The sequence below is a fragment of the Marmota flaviventris genome, chromosome 12 (genome assembly GCF_047511675.1).
Source record: "Marmota flaviventris isolate mMarFla1 chromosome 12, mMarFla1.hap1, whole genome shotgun sequence".
Lineage (NCBI taxonomy): Eukaryota > Metazoa > Chordata > Mammalia > Rodentia > Sciuridae > Marmota > Marmota flaviventris.
Genome location: NC_092509.1, coordinates 79,597,377 through 79,619,358, shown reverse-complemented (window position 1 = coordinate 79,619,358; position 21,982 = coordinate 79,597,377). Strand labels below are relative to the sequence as shown.

Sequence of the window (21,982 nt, the reverse complement as noted above, 5' to 3'; positions counted from 1 at the left end):
CACTGTGACCCAGGTTGAGCCTACCCCTCCTTCTTTCCTGACCTCCCCATGCCTGGATGGTGAGCGAGCCCACAGAGACTGGCGCACCCCCTGAGCATGCACACAGCTGTATGCGTGCACATCCTGAGGGCAAAGACCATGGCAAAAGAAAGGAACCAAGGCCTGGAGTTGCTGAGAACTCTTTTGCCCTGTGGTGAACCACGTTCCTGGGACTGGGTAGAACACTAAAAGGCTACTAGCATTGGACATCTCAGTGTCTGATTCCTGCTGGCCCAGCTTTGCACGGATGCCTGTCACCTGCTAGAGGATGTGCCAGTGCACATACCCTTCAGAGAGGCCCAGCTGGCCCAGAAGGGTTCAAAGCACTAGCAAAGGGAAAGAACCAAGCTCAAAGGAAGATTTCTTAGTCCATGGAGGGGTTTTGAGGCCATTCATGAACTGAACTATGCTTCTTGGTCCCACAGGTTACAGACAGACCAGGAGCCTGGTCCCCTCCCCCAAAGCAGTTGGGCCCTCGATGGCTACTCCAGTCCACCCAGCAGGACTGAGGACAGCTTCTCCTGTATGGGTAAGTGCTCTGGGGAAAAGACTTCCTCCTGGGCTGGGGGTCACTGGTCTAGAACTATCCTCATTGCCCACATGGAAGAAGTGACCTGGGCCAAATGAGTCCATCTCTTAAAAATGCGACAACAGCTTGTGAACCGCATGCACTTGGAGTTTTCACCACACATGACTCAACTCAGGCTTGGTCCGTCCAATCCAGGAGCACGTCAGGGTCAGGATAGAGAAGTGGCATAGGGGTGCTGTGGGATGCTCGGGTTGTGGCGGTCACTGTGTGTGCCTGGTGTGTGAGGTCATAACAAAGCAGTAACAAGCTGGGAGAGTGGGATCCAGGTTCTGGGTGAAGCCAAGCTTAAAAGTGGAGGTGCAGGAGCCAGGGAGGGAGTCCAGAGCCACTTGGCTAGCTGTCTGATGCCCTCTTCCTCTCAGGACCATTGTCTTCCACCCATCCCCTTCCCAGTGTCATCCTGTAGTTACAACATCTCACCTGGTGCACATTATTTATAATAACTTCCAGAACCTGAGATTGGCAAGACCTTTGAAACTCAAATACTGTGACATTCCTTAAGGACAGAGACCTCGCTTGGTCTAGGTGCATCCTCAGGTCCTCAGAGTCTCTGAATGAATTAATTAATTAATGACAAGAGATGATTGAGGTCTTTGTGTACCTATTGCTTGCGTCCTCAGCAGGTCAGATTCTACACTTTCAGCAGTGTTTAGGGGTATTTGTTGATTTTCTTGCAGCATTAAAAAAATTTATATATCTAGAATCTGTCAATGATGCACCCAAGGGGCACTTAAGACTGCTCACTGTGGGGAACAGCTCTGCCCTTTAGTTTCTCAGACAAAGGAAAACTTGTTCCAGAAAAGTAATAAACTTGACTTTGGAAATCTAAGATTGTCCAGAGGGTTTGTTTTCCAGTTTCACTGTAGTACCCTTTTCAAGGGGGCAAAGCTGAGGCTTGGAACACAGCTTACCCTGGCGTCATTTGACAGCAATGGCATGCGATCCTTGTTATCTCTGTGCCCTGCTAGGCAGGTGGTCGGGTGTCCCCTTAGCCTGTGAGCCATCTTTGGAGAGGATGACAGCAGTGATATTGGAGCCACTTGGACCCTGAAAACAGCAGCCACATTCACTCCTCCCTGGCAAGTCCTGTGAAGGAAGGCCCTGGGGTGGGGCCTGGGTAGTTAAAGGATGAACCATCTCCTGACACAATAAGCACACACGCAGGGGGATCAGGGCATGGCAGGGGACAAAAGGAAACCAAATTTCACTGGCACTAACAAACCATCAGAATTAGAATGTGGTAACCAGGAAACTATGTGGAGCTCTATTTTTACATTTGCAGTTTTGTTAGTGTAATGGCTTCCATGTGTGTGTGTGCCACATTGTTAGTCTAATGATCTCCATTCTCCTAACCAGGCACTTGTTCCTAATTATTATCCCATGAGCTGATGAGAGGACTTTTGCTTTTAAACATCTGTGGGAAGACTGGCACTAGGAATCCCCCAGGCTTCTCAGCTGGAAGACCACCCTCGCCAGCTAGCCCCGAAAGTGGCTGATAGATCACAGGTTGGGTGCTCTGCAGGGCAGTGAGCCAGGGCATGTTGGAGGTGAACTTCACACAGAACAGTGAGGAGCACCCGCTTCCTCCAAGGCTCCTAGGGAAGGGGAGCAAGGTTCACAGCGCTGTCTCTGCTCTGGTGCTTGCTGGTTGTCATGGTGATCCATCTTTACTAAGGACACACTGAGCTCTTTGATGGGCTGGATGGGGAGAGCGATGTAGGATTTGCCTTCTTTGTGGGGGAGCCCCCACTCCTCTGAACTTGAAGAAAACAAAGATGAGGGGAAGAGAAGGGACAACCGAAGGGCTCTATTTTATGGCTTTCTCTCCCACTCCCAAACTCACTCAGGACATCACATGATACGACATGACATGACTCATTCATTCATGCATTCTTTTATTTAATCAGCAAACCATCAGTGTTTGTCTTGTACCAAAACCTGTGTTTGACACTGAAGTAAAAGATGAAAAAGATTTTGACCTGCCTTTAAAGAGTTCACAGTACAGGGATTCACTCCAGTTAGACTCACCTGGAGAATTCCTTGGCATCCCACCCAGTGGCCCACCCAGTGGTCCTTACAGGTTGACCAGGCAGCCAGTCAGTCCTACCTCCCTCTCTGGGCCCTGAAGCACGAGGAGGTTCTAGGACTTTTCTCTTCTTCTTCTGGAAGGAGAACTGGGTGCCTTGGAGAGTATTATATTACATAATTTTATCACTTAAAGAACCCCTCACAGTTATTTCAGTTATTGATCATGTCATCTCCATACCAATCTACAGACGACAGGGAGCAGGGGGCTTTTCTTGAAGCTCAAATATTCCACTTCCTGTCCATGAACTTATCTGTGCTGGTGCATGTATAAGTGGTCAATGGTGCTCATGTCCTCTGTCAGCCTGTTTTTGCTGGGGCAGCTGAGAAGGAGCAACCAGTCTTTCTCTGCTCTCTTCCCAATATGGTCCTCTCTGGCCTCTAGGCTCATTGCTTAGGGGAGAATCTTTGAGGGGTGCAGAGGAAGGCCCAAGAGCTTTCTCCACCTTGTACCACTTTCTTATTGTGCCAGGAGTCCAAATAAGGCTTATATAGCAGGAACGGGATCTCCCAGGCTGACTTGCCTCCAAGCTGAGGTGCTGGGACTGGCCTTCCTAGGTCCCAAGGGCTGTCCACACTCAGCTGTTCCTTCTGCCTCTGCCTTGGGGCAGGTGTGGAAGAATCCAACCCACAGGTGTTTGTACATGTGTTCTGACCCTCCCCTCCGCCGCCTGGCTCTGATGGTTCCATCTGCTCATGGCCAGTGCCAGGCAGTGCACCGGCCACCATCAGATCTTAATTTGGACAGCCCAGGGAAGCCAGGGCTGACGCTGCCACGTGCCCACATGTGTGAGGCTGTGTGCAGAGGACTGGGAAAGGTCGCCCTGGGGTTTACACAGATTCCTTAATTACTTCCACTTTGTGGCATGTTTGAATGAGCGCTAAGTGGACACATAATGAAGGGATCTTTTCTCGTCATAACATGTGTCACCGGGGAAGAAGCCAGTGCCTCCGCTTGCCCCTTCTAGCACAAGGGTTGGTATATATAGAATGGGAGGGGCAGAGCGGAGTCGGGCCGCAGCCTGGGGTTGTTTTACTTTTCTTCTTCTCTTTTCCCTTGTTAAGCTGACTTCATCTTTAAGCCACAATTAAGTTGTTCATGTTCTGTGGATTTGGGAGCACGGATAGAGTGCTTATTCTAAGAAAACTTGCACATCTGGTGTGCCCTCGGCCAGGGCAAGAGCAGGCTCTCTGGGAGAAGAGTTTGTTGTGGCTTCTAGGCAGGCTGCAGCTCGGAGGTGTTTGGGGGAGTTTCAGGCCAAATCTAAGTATCGCAGAACGACAAAGAACTTGGAATCCAAGGACACAGGAAGTCACAGCTCTTACAAATTCTATAGATCACCCAAATTTGGCCTCATTTTCCATGGGGAAAGATGATACTCAGAAGAAGTGTCCTGCTCAAGACTGATGGCGAGATAAAAGCAGGTGAATTGAAACCAGGACCACTCACTCCCTTTTGACTCCCCAAACGCTGAAATAACCAAATAGTAATATTGACGACCATTTACTGAACACCTACTATGTGCTCAGTACTATGTATAAGACAAACTGCTAGGTGCTTTATACAAATGCCTTATGCAACCCTTTGAAGGTGGTATTTCTGTTATAGATGAGGAAACTCGGGCTCTGAGAGGCTATGAAAACTTTTCTGAGGACAGACAGCTCGGGGTTGTGCCAGGATTTGAGCCAGCCTGTCTGAAGGTCATGTTCTCTCCTCCTCCCCTGCCTTCCCATCTGCCACCAGTACTCACTGTGGTAATTACACACTGTCCAAGCTCAACTCGGTCTCCCTAAACCTCTGCCAAGTGGTTGGGAAGGAAATGGGGTCAGTGAGCCACAGTCCCTGCTGACATCTCCCTCAACCTGAGTAAGCCCCAGGATGTCACTGGCATTACTGTCACTCCCAACCTGTGTCATTTCATGCTGACTTCACACTGCTGCAGTTCCCTTCCCTCTGGGGACTTCCTGGCCAAGACAAGCCTGATGTCCCAGCCATCCGTGGAGAGAGGACATGCAGACAATTGACTAGGAAACAGAACAAGTTCAGGGACAATGACATTAGCCAAGATCTTAGGGCTTGAGCTGCTCAGTGCCATTGTGGGGCAGAGGAGGCTGTGAGTGTGGGGGTCTCTGAAGACCTTTTTTGGGTAAATAGAGCAAATAGGCTTCTAGGAATTTGGATGGGATGTCATGATAATACTTGTAGTAGTAGCTGACACTTAATTGTGATTTTCTATGAGCCTGGACATTGGTCCTACAGTTAATTCTTCTAACAACTGTCTAAGGGCTGGAACCTAATTTCCCAGCTTGCACTGCATCTGCCTCACAAGCTAGCTGTGCAGTGTTGGAAAAGTTGCTTAATCTCTCTGTGCCTGTTTCCTTGGTTGTAATTGGAGTTGATAATTGGACCTTTCTGTAAAGGTTTTGTGGAAATTAAATGCATCAATATAGGTCAATTTCTTAGAAGACAGTCTGATGCACAGTAGTGTTTAATACGTGTTCAGCGTTATTTGTGATTGAGGAAAGTGCTATTATTACTTTACAGATGAGAAAACTGGCAGAGGGGTTAAGTGACTTGCCCAAGGTGGTCCAGCCAGGATTTGATCCCAGGCAGCCAATCTTCAGAAAAGTCATGCCCTTCACCATTTATGCATGACCTCACTGGAGGAGAAGAGCCACAAATCCAGGGCTGCCCATGGAGGCCGGGAGAGGCAGTGAGTGGAATGACCAGCATGGCAGAGCCTGGCTCTGAGAGGGGGGAAGAAGGAGACCAGAGAAGCAAGGTCATCTGAGGTTCCCTGTTGGAGGGATTTGAAATAGAAATGGGAGGGATCTGGATAGTGTTGCTGTGGAGGAGGGAGGGAGAGGGAGAAGATGGAGTGACTTCTCATGACAGCATTTGGCTGGGAATGTGATTTATCTCCAGGCAGCTAATTGGATCCAATAGGAGCCATTTTAGTGGAGCATCAAGAATAGTGGAGGCCAGACAGCCTGGAGCCCCCTTCCCCATGACTCTCCTGGTCCTCCCCAGACTGATCCTATTCCAGAAGGTGTGCGAGTGGTTCTATATGGTGTATGCAACTCTGAGTGATTGAAGTATGATACATGGGGTTGGCAAGGCCTGACTTCCCTGTTTCCTGCTGCACTGGAAAACCAGGGCCTCTGCACTGCTCAACTCCAGAGGGATTCATATTCACTTGCTGATTTTTATTAAGCACTTACTATGTGCCAGGTGCTATTCTAGAAGCTTGGGATACATCCAGGGACCAAATAGGGAAAGGACTCTGCCCTGGTGGGATATATGATACTGTCTGGATCCATGCAGCCTGTGCAGCTATACTTGACCTATAGTGACCCTGGAGAAGCTTTAATCCCAGAACATGCCTCCCACCCTGGAGAATGAGAGCAGAGCTCTGTCCTCATGACACTCCTGGAGACTATAAGCAACAGCAGTCTAGGGCATGTGCCTTCTCCAGGAGTCCTCTGTACTGGGAAAGATGTGCAGATGGAGAAGGTGATGAACTTCCCCCTGTGGTTCTCCTTCAGAATTGTCCCCTATACCCAGTACCCATCTGTCCTGGATTTGACTTCTTCCTGGCACGTTTTTAGAGATGAAGCTCTCCAACCCAAGAAGCACCGCTTCAGTTAGTCCTTCCTAGGAAATCCCAACCCCGTGTTTAGTCCTCATGTGCCTGTGGGCCATGGAAGGACCCTGAGGGTAAGGGTGGTTATAGAGAGTGTCCTGGCTAATAGGAATCTCCCCAACTAGACTACCCTGGGGTGGCCATCCAGGGAATTATTTGTCAGATTTCCACCACTGGGGCTCCCTCCTTCTGTGGCCAACCCAAGGACTCCCACCTCAATGGCAGCCTGAACACTTGGTTCCTCAGGCCTTTGCCCCAAGCCTGGCCGAAGGTTGGCCAGCCCTTCTCCTGGCCTCTGAAATAGGATCTTTCTGGGAAGGCCCCGGGCAGATGGAGAGCCTGCAGGAGCTGTGTCAAGGATGCTGGCTCTGAAGCCACTCTTGTCCAAAGTTGCAGCCTTCCCTCCAGAGCTGGCCCTAGTGGTAAGAGGATCAGGGGGCCCTGCTGAGAGTCCCCCCAGGCTGCCCAGTAGGGTTACATGGAAGGAACTCTGGGGAGACAGAAGAAGATTGAGGTGACGCAGACACAGAACCAGAGAGAGGGTGTTCTGAGAGCTGCTGCCAGGCATAGTGTTCCTCCATCGAGGTCCTTAAGAGTAAAAACCCTGCCTGCCTGTGCACGGCTCCCAATAGTGGGACTTTCAGGGCTTGAGAGGGAGCCAATCATTGAAGATCAGGATGCAGGAAGGGTCTACAAGTTTGGGATCATCTACCCCAGAGCAGGAGAAGCCCTGGGGGAGGGGAGAGAATAGAACTGCCTAGGGGTCCCTTCCCTCAGGGAAGTCATTCCCCCTCCACAGAGAATGGGAGAAGGAAATGAGAGTGTTCTGTGGTATGAGTGATTGAGGTCAGACAGCTAAAAGAACTTCCGAATGAGAGAGCTCAGCCCCAGTGGAAGTGGAGGGAGAGAGCAGCCTAGTCCACACTGAGACTGGCCCAGTCCAGGGGTGGGATCTGACCCCATGAGCTCATCACATCCTTCCTGCTGAAGAATCCCTTTGCACAGAGGTAGGAGGCAAGCTCCCAGTGAGGAAATCAGGCAAAGTTCTCCTCATGGCACTGATACTCCCACCCACCATGCCAATGAGTATTCTTAGCATTTGCAGAGCCATTTTTATATGCCAAGTAATTGCCAGTGATTATTCTATTAAAATTCATTGAAATATGAATCCATGGCATACCTCTGTGAAGTTTAATGCCTCATTGAAAAACCTAGCAAAAACTCTAATAAAGCACAGAGGTACCAATGGGGCACGTGAGTACTTCCACAAAATGAGAGTTTTTTGGTGGAGAAACACATTCTGCAGGGCAGTAAGAAGGCCAGGTTTCTCTAAAGAGCTGTCCCTTCTGCTTCTAGTGAAGTTGGGAAAAAAGTTCCTCCTTACTCTCGCAGTTGTCTTTAACTTTTTGAAGTCAAGAACCTCTTGAAGCCAGGCACGGTGGCACACACTTGTAATCCCAGCAGCTTGGGAGGCTGAGGCAGGAGGATCACAAGTTCAAAGCCAGCCTTGGCATCTTAGCGAAGCCCTCAGCAACCCAGCAAGACTCTTGTCTTTAATTGAAATATAAAAAGTGGCTGGTGATGAGGCTCAATGATTAGGTGTCCCTGGGTTCAATCCCTCGTTTAAAAAAAAAAAGAAAAAGAAAAAACCCTCTCTAAGAACCTGAGGGATATTATAATATGTGTCCAGAGACAAATGGCCACCTTCACAATGTTTGGCTGATAGTGATGGTTGGTTCTACCAACCTCCTGAATGCAGTCTGTGGACACAGATTAAGAAGTTCTAATCTGGGGCAGGATATCATCACTGGGTTGGCAAGGCAGCCAAGGTCTGGGCCTTGTGTTTTTATTTTCTTCCCATTTGGGGGGGTTTACTTGGCCCTCTGTGAGGTAATAGGATTTGTTACAAATGGGTCAGTTCTGCCCTGAGGGAGATGCTGAGTAAGATTATCTTTAAGGTCAAAGTTAGCCTTATAATTCAGTGACATTGAAACAACCAACTCCGCATGGATGGGTCTGCTTTGACTCTAGGTTTGACAACACCAAAGGGTACCTGCTCACATAAACAGGATGTGTGTTTCCATCCAACACAGGGGCACCGTCTCTCGCACGCACGCACCCACTTTACTCTCCTCTTCCACTGCCTGCCTGCAGTTCCCTTTGCCAGGCCTGTGGTTGCCTAGGCAACTAATCTGGGCTGGTCTTGGTCTAAGGGTGATGTACCTGGGTGGTGCAGAGCTCATCTGGGTCTCAATGTGCAATGGCCACCCCAGCTGTGTATATGGGACAGTTGCCATGGTAACATACAGGACAAGCACATGTGGGAAACATCTGGACTTCCTACCCTGGGCTTTTTATTGGGCAGTAGAACAGGGGGATGTGATTTTAAATGAGTCCAATTTCAGAACGAGAGAGAGAGAGTGCTCTAGATTAGGTATTTTCCTCCTGCTTTTCCCTGCTGGAAAGAATAGATTCTCTACCCTCCCTTCCCCATCTAATTTCTTTCTTTAATTTTTTTTTTTCATATTGGGGATTGAACCCAAGGGCACTCTATCATTGAGCTACATAACCAGCCCTTTCAATTTTTGGAGGGGGTGGGTGCTAGGGATTAAACTCAGGGGCACTCAACCATTGAGCCACATCCTCAGCCCTATTTTGTATTTTATTTAGAGACAGGGTCTTACTGAGTTGCTTAACACCTCACTTTTGCTGAGGCTGGCTTTGAACTGGCTTTGTCTCAGCCTCCTGAGCCGCTGGGATTACAAGTGTGTGCCACCACACCCAGCCCTTTCAATTTTTTGAGAAAGGGTTTTTCTAAATTGCTGAGGCTGGCCTCAAAATTGAGATCTCCTACCTCAGCCTCCTGAGTCATTAAGATTACAGGTATGCGCCACCATAGCCAGCTCCTACCTCATTTCTTATATGACCAACTGAAGGTAGGCATTCTCCTAAGGCCACATAGGAAGTCAAGAAGAGAACCCAGGGCTCCCAAGATTGAAGATGGGGGAAGATCACAAGGAATCTAGGACTTGTCCACTATAAGTGACCCAGGACCCTAGGACAGAGGTTATGAGGCTGTGCTAGGAAGGAACTGATGGTGCTATGGAATACCAGCTATATCCAGAGGATAATTCTTTAGTTCATCCCTGTTCTGTGGGCCAGTCCTGGCGTAGTCAGTCCTAGACCCATGCAGACTCGGCTGCAGCAGGCTCTGGGCCATAGCAGCTCCTCAGTGGGTCAGATAGGAGAGGCAGGCCCTCCTTCCTACTCTCCACTCACCCTGCAGGATGCAGTCCCCCTTTCTCTGCCAGGACCCTATAGTTTCCTGTTACAGGAGCTCCATACTTCTTGGTATCACATGCAATTACCAAGCAAATCCCTGGAAACAGCTGCATAGTGAGAGGATGAGATTAGGGAAAGATGTAGGACCCCAACAGACCTGGATTCAAATTCTGATTCCACGAGCAGCCTCCTGTGTGTTCTTGGGAAAGTGTATTTATTTATAAAATGAAGACAATGATGGCCCCTGCTTCATATAGTTTTATGAAATAACGCACATGACGTATCTAAGAGAGTTCCTGGCAAGAGTCGGGGTTTGGTGATTGTAGGAATCCTGCCTTCAGTCCAGCAAGTATCTGTGCACCCTTAGTAACTCTCCTTCAGGGGCTTACAATTTAGTTGGAAGGAGAGGATATCTCCCTAGGATGTAACAAGGCAGAATGTGACCACATGCCTCCCTGACTATAATCAGTGAATAAGAAAGGCAGTGTGGATGGGGCAGGCAGAGAGGGCTTTCTGGAGGAGGGGACCCTGAGGCAGGCCTTGAAGCGTGCATTGGACTTGAATTCATATAAAAGGTATTCAGGAGAAGGGCAGGGCAAAGTAAAGGTACACAGTAGGAAGGGTTAGGCCTGGACCAGAGGCAAGGAGGACAGCAGTAGAGGGCATTGTTGCCAAGGGGGTGAAGTTGGAGGGGTGAAGATATTAGTCCTGCGTGTTGGTTAGCACTGGACATGATGGAAGCCAAGATCAGAAAATGGGGGACTTTCCTTTTCTTGGAGGCAATCCAGGTCATTCTCTCAGAGATGTACCCTCCTCCAGGAGAGCATGGAGTTCTCGCTATAAAAGGAGAAGAAGGGTCTCAATCCTGGGGGGTCCCGGTTCGCTCCCTTCAGAAGAGCAAGAGAGGCCCGGTGCCTGGTCCTGCCTCTCTGGGGCTGCCCTCTAAGAGCCTGGGTCTGGAGGAACACTTAGCAGAGCGAGGAACAGCAGCCCAGTCCAAGACCACATGTCCCTCGCCCTGCATTTTCCAGCCTTGGACTTTTTAGCTCTGGGGCCAGCTGAGATCCCTGGGTGAAGGAGTGGTCAGTCCTGTGAGCCCCAGATCCTGTCCTCACTTAGGTCTGAAGCAGACCCTCTGAATAAGCCTCATGCACAGTCCCTGCTCCCTGCGGGGCTACGCAGCCAGGGGCAACTTCTCTCTGAAGGGCTCTGAAGGTCCCATTCCTCTAGCCAGGGATGCTGGGCTTCAGGCTCTGCTCTTGTCTCCTGTATGACCAGAAGTGACAGTGTTTTCTTCTCTGGGCCTCATTTCTGCCCCTTCCTTTCACACTGTGGGCCGGCCCATCCCTGCCCTGCTGGTCAGAGGGAGATGTGTCCCGGCGGCTGTGAGCGATGTGCAGCGTAGCTTAGTATTTCTTGGCATTTTTATCCTTCAAGAAGCTCCCTCCGGGACTTTCGAGCCAGAGGGCAGACAGAGCCCATGACCCTGGCTCCAGTCCCAGCCTTCTGTTTGCTGAGCCTCGTTTTCCCCAGCAGACAGACAGACAACAAATTTATTGTCAGAGCTCACACATCTGATCTTTTGACCCAGAATAAAAATCCCCGATCCCTGAACTCGGGGAGACTTCTAGGGCTAGGAAGGGTGATCCACAGAACCATCTCAGCTACTGATGCCCTATTAAAGCAAAGGTAGTGACCGGGCTGGGAGGAAGCAAGTGGACCAATCTAGAAGGGTTTCCTGGAGCTGCTGGAGCATTCATGTTGGTCAACTGTGTCCACTGTCCTCTTTTTTTCTGCAAATGGGAGGCTGAGGTTCAAGTTCAGCGGGGACTACATGAGCCAGGAAGACTGGGTTGGGAGGACACCTCACCCACTCAAGCCCCTGTTTCTCAGAGCAGAGCAGAAATTTGGGGGCAGGAGAGTTTCATCCCTGAATGTCCCAAGGTCATTGCTCTGAAGAACAGGAGTTTGCTTTGAAGAGGCAAGGAGAGGGTCGGGTGGCCTTTCCCCAGCCCAGGGCTGCAGGAAAGGGAGAAAAGATGCCTCTGGGACGGCATCCCACAAGCCTGGCTTCCATTCCACACGCCAGCTGCACCGTCTCTCGCCACAGGGTATCGAGAGGTCACTGCTGTTTACAATCCCCTACACATCTGTTCTGAGTCACGCATTCATTCATTTAATCAGTCGTCATTCACAAAATATTTTTGAGAGCCCACTATGTGCACAGGGCTTTGATGGCTTTCGAGAGCAAGGTCAACCAAAGTTGGGTCTTGGGAAACACGAGTCAGTGCATGATGAACGATAGCTGCAAATGTTAGGAAATTATTAAAAGTCGCTGCAGTGAACCCCGTGAAGTCTCGGGGAATGCATCCGTAAAGGACATACGTATGTCCTCAAGAAGGGCTGGGGAGAAGAGAGAGCTCTAATCCTTTCTCCAAAACCAGCTCCTCCTAAATCCTTCTGTATCTCAATGGACAGCAACTTTAATCAGAGTCCAGGCCAAAATCCTTGGGGATGTTCTTGATTCCTCTCTTTCCCACACACCCACATTTGGCCTATCAGCAAATTCTAATGGCTGCAAAATTTATCCAGAGTCTGACCATTTCTCACGATCACTACAGCCACCGGCATCACTCAGCTGAATTGTTGCAACTGCTTCTGCCCAGGAACCCAGCCATTTGTCTCCACACAGGAACCAAAGTGACCTTTCCAAGGGGGAAGCCAGGTCATGTCACTCTCTGCTCCAAACCTGCCAGTAGCTCCCTCCCAAGTGAAAGGCCAAGTCCTTGTAGTGACCTAAAAGGCCCTCCACACACTGACCCCACACCACATCACTGACCTTACCCCTCCCTTCTTTTCTCTCTAGTCCTGCTGAGGTCTCTGCTGACCTTCAAATATGCCAGGCATATTCCCCCTTGGGGCCATTGCTTGGGCTGTTCTATCTGGAAGTCTCTTCTCTCCCAGATGTCCATGTAGATGGACTTCCTTCAGATCTTTACCTAAATGTCACCCTCAGTGAAACCTTCTTTGGCCACAGTATGGAAAAGTCAACTACTGCTGCTGGATAATTCATAGTCCCCTTCTTTCTCCTTAGCACTCATCTAACATCTCTGTCTGGTTTATTGTCTATTTTCCCCATGAGAATATAAGTCCTATGATGATAAGAATTTGGTCTGTCTCATCACTTGCCATATCCTCTGGCGCTTGTAGTGGGCCCTGAGCAAGGCATGAGCAGGGGAAACTGGTTGTCTGGGTGCAGATGAGATTGTGCTCAAACATCAGCTGTGTCAGCAGCCTCTATCTAGTCTGGCCTTGCACACATTTGGGGTGCTTAAGAAGTCCCTGCTGAAAGGTAGAATGACATGGGAAAATGGCATGGTGGAGAAAAGGGCGGAAGGAAATGGGACCAATGGCTGGAGGGCTTTCTTTTTTTAAAAAAATTTTTTTTAGTTGTAGTTGGGCACAATACCTTTATTTTGTTTGTTTATTTTTATGTGGTGCTGAGGATCAAACTCAGGGCCCTGCATGTGCTAGGTAAGCGCTCTACCACTGAGCTACAATCCCAGCCCTGGAGGGCTTTCTATAGGGGCAGAGATGTTGGTATCTGCTAGGGCCATGATGAAGACACCATATCATGGGGTCTGAGCAGGGAAACTCTATGGGGCTGGTGACACCTTGACTCAGGGTGGGTGGGCTAGGTTCACAGCTATGTGTCTGGATTCCTAGCTCTTGCTCCCCAGATCTGGACTGTGGGCACAGAAATCAAGGACACCTTCCCTCAGCCCTGCTCTGCCCTTAGTCCTGGAGGGAGGCAAGTGTGGACTCCTTTGCCCACTCCTCCCTCCCCCAGATCCCCTCTGCTCCCAAGTCACCTTGCAAGGTTAACAGTGTGGGGAGCAGTCTAGTCTTCCCTCCCACCCTATTTTCTCTTTCACTGCCTCCTCCAGCTCCTCCTAACCCCTCTCTAACAGGCACTGGACCCAGACCCCCCACAAGACTCCCTGGGTTACATCCGTTTCCAATCACAGGAGTGTGAGAATGTAAAATCACCCAGCAGGCCTCTCCTTGGCCATAAGCCTACATCTTCATTCCTCAAATTGCATTAAGTTATTGGTCAACAGATGTGGTCAAATCACTCATCCTATTTCCAGCCCAGAAACTGCCAATGCCTTCAAAAAGAGAGGAGTGGGGTGATAAGCCTGTCTTTGGGGAGCTGGGGATTGGAGACTTTCAGGATTCCTATTTCTAAACCTCCCTTTAGAAATTGGGCAGGATCCAACCCCCTGAATCAGGTTACTGACATCACCAGCGCCCACTGCCTGCCCAGCCAGGCCTTTCCCTGGTCACATAGCCCCTTCATTGATCTTTGATCGCTCTTTAGTGAACCATTCAAAGCCTGCCATTGTCACAAGATGGGTGAGAAAGGGGAAAACGGCCAAGTGGGAGGGCTTGGGGCTGGGCTTGGAGATAGTGTGACAGGGCAGGTCCCTCTCTTTTTAGGAATGACTCGAGGAAACGCTCTGCACATATTGGCTTTATCATATTGGCGTTATCGACTGATGCCGAATGACTGTTGCCACGGCAGCAGAGCTCTCCCACTGCAGAAGAGGATGGTGGGAAACTCAGGGGATGTGAAAGGAATCAAAAAAGAGACTGACCAAGTGAGAGGTCCCGTTAGGGAGTGTCAGAAAGTTCCAGGATGCCAAGATGACTATTTAAAGAAACCATTACCTGGTCATGGCAAAACCCTTTAAAAAATGACAGGAGGAAAGCATACTGTGTGGACAGAGGAGATGCACTGGTGATTTCCATCTTGGATCTGTCAGGTGATGTGTCACAAAGGAGGGACTGGGGCAGTGGGTTTTTGTGGTTTTTTTTAAAATTTATTTTTAGTTTTAGGTGGACACAATATCTTTATTTTACATTTATGTGGTGCTGAGGATCGAACCCAGTGCCTCATGCATGCTAGGCAAGCACTCTACCACTGAGCCATAACCCCAGCCTGCCGCCCCCCCACCGGGCAGCAGGTTTTGATGGTGTGTGCCTTTTTCTGGGCAACTTGTTCTTCCCCTCTCAATAAGGAGAATTTCAGGAGTTGTTTATTAAGGGATTTGGGAAATATGCTATCCTATGAGAGGAGGGACAAAGGAACAAAGAAGGAGCCACTAGGATGAACTACGCATCAGATGAGGGAGTGAGGTAACCAGAAAGGAAGGCAAGCAGGCCAGGTCCCAGGGGCAGTGGGCATCCAGTGTCAAGGAAGTGCAGATGAACAGAGCAACAAATGGACGAGTGTTTCATAGCAACTCTGAAGACTTTCATCTAGTGACATGGATACCAGAGATGAGGGGCCAAATTCAGCAAGGAAAGGGGCTGCAGCAGAGTACACTGGGTGGAATGGGTCACAGGGCACATGATGGTTTTCAGCCAGAATGATTACCCGTAAATTTCTCTTTGCTAAGGAGGAGATGAATTTATGTGCAGGAAGAAACCTACAGACAACCATCAAGAGCTAGTGTAACCTAGTCAATCATACAATAGGCATCCTCAGATTCTCAAATAGCTATTTTTAGGAAAGGTGAGGTTCCCTGTGATTGAATCAGGGGCATCTTGTATTAATTAGAGAATGACTGCACAAGGATGAGGACTTTGGAAGTGATGGTTTGCAATTTTATTACAAGTGGCCTGTGGGATGGGGAGGAAGGGAGTGGTCATGTTTACTCAAAGATTTGGGGCTTGATCCCCTGCTTGAACTGGGATCTCATGTTTATGCAGAAGCCTGAGTATCTCGTGTGTCCCATGACTGGCCTCATCCCTTGGCTCGGTGCCTGGCTAAGTTCTGGCGTGATACGACTTACATCCCTTTAACCAGCTCCTTATTGCTGGTCATTTCCTATCTGGACTCATAAGCCCTAGCTCCACCCTGAGTTTCCTGAGTTTTGGACTCGGGTCTCTGAGAATGGTCTGCCTCGTGCCCCTGCCTTAGGACTATCTGGCAAATTCTTTTACCCGACTCCTTTCCTCCACTGCTTTGAGGTGGTGCCTCTTATCGTTCCTGCTTACCTGTGATGAACGTGTGACATTGCTTTTTCATAGGGACCACCCTACTATTTCCCTAAGTGTTGTATTGTCTATCTTGCATTTCCCTGCCAGACATTGAGTTCCTTGAGGCTAGAATCTCCCTCTTTCTCTGTATCTCCAAGGTCAGCCAAGGGTCCATGCTTCTTACCAAACACCTTTCTGCTTGAGAATTCTATATTCTCAGTACTGGGTAGGAACATTCTCTGGGCCAAGATCCCTGTACACGAAGACTTTGTGGTATCTCAGTTCAACCCTTTGATCATGGAAGGCAGGGAGTCTTGGGCTACCGCCAGGACCAAAAGATTATGCAGGATACCAACCCGGTATCCACCAGGCAGGCCTTGGGATCCATTTAACCAACACTGCTGTGATACCTGCTCCACATTAAGTGCTGGAGAGACAGTTCCATGCTGGGAGAGCTCCTATGCTGTAGGAAGACAGATGCATACAGAAGTACCCCTCTCACTAGGTAGGGCTTGATGCTTAGTACTAGGAGAGTGGATGAACCAGAAGACTCAGTAGACCCAGGGGTCTTCAAATATAGCAGGAAGAAAGGGAGAAGCTAGAAGATCCTGGGGGTGGTGGGGATGGAGAGTAATCTGATAGTTACCACATTCTGGCAGAGTTCTTAGGGCTTTACAATCCCCAGCCCAGAGCTCCAGCTGGAGCCTGCCCCTTCTGAAGCAAGCTTTGCATTCAGAATTCCCCTCCACTTTCTGCTGTCCCTCACCTCTCCTGAGAGCCTTTTGCTCAGGCAACCTGGTCTTGGGAGGACCTGGGAAGACTAGCAGTGTGGCCCTCTACTGTCCTAGGCAAAATGCTGCCTACCATTTGGTTCTTGCTCCCTCTTCCCTGGGCCCAGGAGGTGCGTAGGGGAGAGAGATGGGTTGGGTAAGAGTCTTTTTAAATGGTTCTGCAGTAGTGATTCAGCTCTGGCAGGTAAGGGACCAGGGCTCATCCTCCCCCTGGTTTGACAGAGGGCTTTAAGTTCTAAAGCTCTTTTACCTAAGAAGCTGGTATTATAATCATTGTGAGAGGGACCGACAACCAGAGGGGTTCAATGACTTTGACAAGGTCATGCAGTCAATCAGAAACGGAACCCAGTCTTCTCATCCGAAGGGTCAGTCCCTTCCTCCAAAGAGCTCAGTCGGCTCCCCAGCAAACCCCTGGCCCTGTCTTCTCCAAGCTTCCCCTGTCCTATCTCCTGTCCCCTACCTTCTGGGTTCAGGAAAGCAACCTTGTGCCTCAGAGACTAAAGTAAGGTAGGATGGGAATTTCCTGTGGGAAAACCAAGGATGGTTTGGGTAGGGGGCAGGGACCTTCCCAATGTCTTTTCAGGTCCCACTGTCTGCCCTTTTATCCTGAGCTGCCCTCTTCAGTCCCTTTTACCTGCACCCCCACATTTCCTCAATCAATCCTTTCTTCCGGATGCGGCAGGGGACCACCCGTGCCCTCCAAGAACCTGCCTTGCCACGGCGCGGAAAGCGAGAAGAAAACCTAGTGGGATCCTTTATGTGCCCCCTACCCCCCACTCATCCGCCCCTGGAGCGCCTGCTTGCAGATACCTCCCCCTCCCGAGCCAGAAATAGACACACTCTCTCTCCCCCACCTCCCTCCCTTCGCGCTCACTCCTCCCCTCCTCCGGTTTGCTCCCCGCCTTCGCCTCCCCTTCTTCCCGGGCTCGGAGCTGCAGCCTGCAGCCTCTACTGGAGCAAGGCGGGCGGAGTGCGGCGAGGGCGCTGCCGGGCAGTGCACTGCCCTCGGGACTGACAGGCCGGCCAGGGCGGCCACGATCCCGCTCCAGGCTTTGATGGAGCAGCGGGGTTTCCATCTTTTCTTTGACTGATTTAAATTTTTTAATTTGTATTTTCCCCGCCCCGCCCCCTTTTCCTCCGACCCCGCCCCATCGCTTCACGGTTTCCCTGCTCTTTCCTTTTCCCGGTCTCCCTTCCCCGCGTTTCTTTCCCCGCTCCCTCCGCTCGCCGGCCCCACTCCTCCCTTGCTCCCTCCCCCTTCCTCTTCCCTTCTTCCCCGGTTTCTTCCGTCCTTTCCCTCCCCCTCCTCTTCTGCCGCCTCCTCCTCCCTGCGCCCCCGCCCCCTCCCCCCGCCCCGTGCCTGCAGACGCGCGGATCGTCCATGCGCTCCTCGCGGGCAGAATGCTGGGCAGCAGCGTCAAGAGCGTGCAGCCCGAGGTGGAGCTGAGCGGCGGCGGCGACGAGGGCGCGGACGAGCCGCGAGGAGCCGGCAGAAAGGCGGCAGCGGCGGACGGCAGAGGCATGCTGCCCAAGCGCGCCAAGGCGCCGGGCGGCGGTGGCAGCATGGCCAAGGCCAGCGCTGCTGAGCTGAAGGTCTTCAAGTCCGGTAGCGTGGACAGCCGTGTTCCCGGCGGTCCACCGACCTCCAACCTGCGCAAACAGAAGTCGCTCACCAACCTCTCGTTCCTCACAGACTCAGAGAAGAAGCTGCAGCTCTATGAGCCCGAGTGGAGCGACGATATGGCCAAGGCACCCAAGGGTTTAGGCAAGATGGGGTCCAAGGGCCGCGAGACTCCGCTGATGTCCAAGACGCTGTCCAAGTCTGAGCATTCACTCTTCCAGGCCAAAAGCGGCCCGGCTGGCGGCGCCAAGACCCCCCTAGCTCCTCTAGCGCCCAGCCTGGGAAAACCCAGCCGGATCCCACGCGGACCTTATGCGGAGGTCAAGCCGCTCAGCAAGGCGCCAGAGGCGGCGGTCAGCGACGACGGCAAATCGGATGATGAGTTGCTCTCCAGCAAGGCCAAGGCGCAAAAGGGTTCTGGGCCTGTGCCCTCCGCCAAGGGCCAGGAGGAGCGCGCTTTCCTCAAGGTGGACCCCGAGCTCGTGGTAACTGTGCTGGGCGACCTGGAGCAGCTGCTCTTCAGCCAGATGCTGGGTAAGTCCTGCCGCCCCGCCCCACCCCGCCCCTGGCGCTCCTCTGGCCAGCTGCAGGGGAAGGTGCGAGCGAGGTGGGGGCGGTCGGAGCTTCCTCCCTTGCCCTAGCTCCGTAGGGCTCTCCTCATCACCGGTCAGATTAGAGGGGGTATTGAGCCCAGATGTGCAGACCCACTTCTAGATGTGCAGTCAAAGTACGTCTTAAAGATGTTACCTGGCTGGAGTCCAGGCCCTACTCTGGCCTGCGGGAGGTGAACCCGGACAATGGGGTGAAGGACTTAGATTCTCAGACATAGAACCCATTGGTTTCCTCGAATTTTAAAGTCCAGAATCCTAAAGAGACAATATCTGGAGCTGGTGGAGACTACAGCTGTGGAGTGGTCTGCACTGTGCCAGATAGCATCCAGCACTGGTAGGGAAGCGTCCAGGGAGAGCCTAGATGTAGAGGACAGATGTGAGGAGAGCAGATGTGAAGGCCTGTTGGCCCTGAAGCAGAGCTGAGGCTCCACTTCCTCTGGATCCCGGGTGGGAGCGCGAGTCGGATTTCCCGGGTGTGGGGGTTCTGGCAAGGAGAAGTGTCTGGGGCCAAGGGGCGGGCGGACAGCCAGCTGCTCGCATCTGGATGCGCCTCCTATACCTCAGCCCAGGCTCTAGCTCCAGACCCTACCCCCACTCCCACCCCAGGTCGTTTAGGGGAAGGTCTAGGCTTTTGCACCCAGACCTCTGTTTGACGGGGCAGCCTTTGCCCTTTGGCTAATGGAAGCCGAGCAGGCGGGAAGGGAAGAACAAAGCTTGCTGGAGTGGAGGAAGCACAGAGAGCTGCTCCATTGTTCTCTGAGCCTGAAGAGTTCATGCAAAAAAACCCGGAGCGGGCCGGGGAAGTGCGCTTGCTTTCCCTAGGGCCGGTGCCCTCACAGAGGGACAGATCCAGGATGTGCAGGACACAAGGCTGCGGTGCCTTGGGAGCCCACATGGGCGGTGCTGGGGCCACGCGCGGACGGCGGCAAGGCCTGGAGCCCAGGCTAACCGCCTTGGTTGAACAGACTTGTTGCGGTGCCTAGAATGTGGATCCTCAGGCCCCGGCGCCTAGGGACCCTTCCCCGGTACCCTGCAGGCTGGCTGCCCCGCTGGGGGCTGGGAAGGGGCGTGTCTGTGCGCGTGTGAAGGGGCGGGGTCGAATGATGGGCGGGCCGGTGGGGATGGATGGATGGATGGATGGATGGATGGATGGATGGATGGATGGAAGAACTTGCCTGGCTGCCCAGGAGAATGAGAAGCTGAGGGAGATGGGTTTGGCCTGCTGCAGGTTTCCTGCCCCCACTCCTGCACCCCCCCCCAACTCCAGTGTGGGCGAGGATAAGGAACCCCTGACCAGGGACAAGGATTTGGCCTTTCTGAGAATGGATCCTCTCGAAGGAGGCTGCAGATGGGTTTTACAGAGGCAATCAGGAAACTGGGCAAGGGCAAAAGGGGAAGAGCAGTCTTGTTCCTGGAGAGCCCCTGAAAGCTCAGGCCTCAGCAGGGAGGAGTAGAGGTGGGGGGTGGGGGTGCATCAGTGACAAGGCAGCCTCACCCTGAAAAGAGAAATTGCCACCTGTGCTCACTGCCTGCTGAGTCGGCCAGAGGCCCTGCCCTCAAGGAGCTTGCAGTCCAATGGGGCAAGGTAGTCGCTAATGAATAAAATAATCCCGGGCGGTGGAGAAGATGAAACTGGATTGTGTGCTGGAGAGATACTGGGCAGGCCTGCTGAGGCCTCTCTAAGGAGGTGATAATCCAATTGTGACTGAAGCTTGAGAAGGAGGCACCAGGCTGACTGGGATGAATGTTGCCTGAAGGATTAAAAGGAGGGGGGGACCTTCTCTGTGATTTGGGCAGGGGAAGGGTGGATAGGGGCATGGAATAGCAGAAGGCACAAACCCACTTTCAAGGTCAGGGCTTCCCCTGTTTGGTTGGCTTAGCTGATCTGGCCCTTCCTAGACCTGGCAGTCCCCACACTACCCCCAGGAGCTGGGCTGTTAATTGCTTCTCAAAAGGGGTAACCATGGAAACCCTAACAAATAGGCCTAGAGCTGGTTGAGGGTGGCAGGGGAAGCTGAACTGTAGTCCCTTATGTGTGCTGTGCATGGACCACCAAAGTTGTCCTGATGACCCCATGGAGAGCTGAGGGGCTTCTCTCACAGGTGGAGGCTCAGGGGTGGGAAGTCTGAGGAGCTTGCTGGACTGTCATCAGCTGAGAGGTAGGGTATGGGCCCAGGCCCTAGGACTGTGCTTGGCATCAGCTATGGGTGCAGCTGGTAACTCCAGGCCAACTTCTGTGTGAAGGTGGACATGGAGGATGGACTGACCAGATGAGGGTGATGAACCTCACAGGGCCCGTGAGGGTGTTCCCAGTGTGGGGATAGGCCCTTGTTGGCGGGCTGTGTGGCCTCTGGAGGGAATGGCTATTTCCCTGTTGCTGAAGATAAGGGTATTTGTCCCCACCCATGAGTCTCAGTGTCAGGTTATGCTCATTCCCTGAGACTATCTCAGACCTAAGAAGGTACCTAGATCTAATTTCTGAGGCAGAGGGTGTGGGGAGGTGAGGTAACCCCAAACAAGAGCCTTTCTGGAATAAAAGGGAAAAAGTGAAACCTGATCATCCTCTTTCCAGAAATCAGCTGGGGCCCAGATGGTCTAAGCAGGTTCCCTGTCCCTTCTCCAGCCTTGGAAGCTGCCAAGTAACCAGGGTCCCCCTGGGGAACTGTAGAAACTAAGAAGACTGAGGGGTAGATCCCAGAGAGAAGAGACCAGTTCCAGGAAATCAGATGCCTTTGGAACCTGGCCGATCTTACACATCAGGCAATTTGTCTCCCAGAAGGCCACCAGGCCTGCATCTAGGGCAGGGCAGGAAGCTGTATTCCACATTTGTCTGTCCAGAAGTCTTAAGCTCTCAGTTCTCTTCTGGGACTCAGTTTCCCCATTTGCGAGTGAAAGAGGGCCTCTCTTGGCTCAATCATACCCTTTAGGGATGAGGGGTGGTGATTAAACCTTGAAAATGTCCTAGGTGGCTTCAAGAGAACTTAGATTAGTGCACTGCTGTTAAATACCGAAGAAACATCCCCAGACCACACTCTTCCTCCTCATCGGCCCAGGCCCCAAGGATCTCAAGTGAAATCTGTCTGTGGACTCCCTGAAAAGTTCAGCGTTTCTCCATTTGGTCCTCCTGGAAAAAGGGACAAGGTGGAGCAGTTAAGACTGCCCAAGGTTAGGTGTGAAGGAGCCTAGGAACTTGGAGTTCCTAGTCGTACTTCCCCACAGAAGGTGTCTGGCACCCACCCCACGGTTACCATGACAACATTTAGGTCCTCAGAAGC

At 51.7% G+C, this 21,982-nt stretch overlaps 1 protein-coding gene across 8 annotated transcripts in view; it reads left to right on the top strand.

Annotated features, from left to right (window-relative positions):
* Nucleotides 1–21,982, top strand: part of Nav1 (neuron navigator 1) — a 257,283-nt gene that overhangs the window by 81,983 nt on the left and 153,318 nt on the right. For 6 of the 8 annotated variants that reach the window (XM_071600188.1, XM_027945578.3, XM_027945576.3 and 3 more), the window contains 2 exons: nucleotides 465–568; nucleotides 17,842–18,630. In XM_071600188.1, coding sequence (XP_071456289.1) covers nucleotides 465–568; nucleotides 17,842–18,630 — 893 coding nt within the window. The remainder of the gene's footprint in view (nucleotides 1–464; nucleotides 569–17,841; nucleotides 18,631–21,982) is intronic. The other 2 variants (XM_027945580.3, XM_027945581.3) reach the window with 2 other exon arrangements.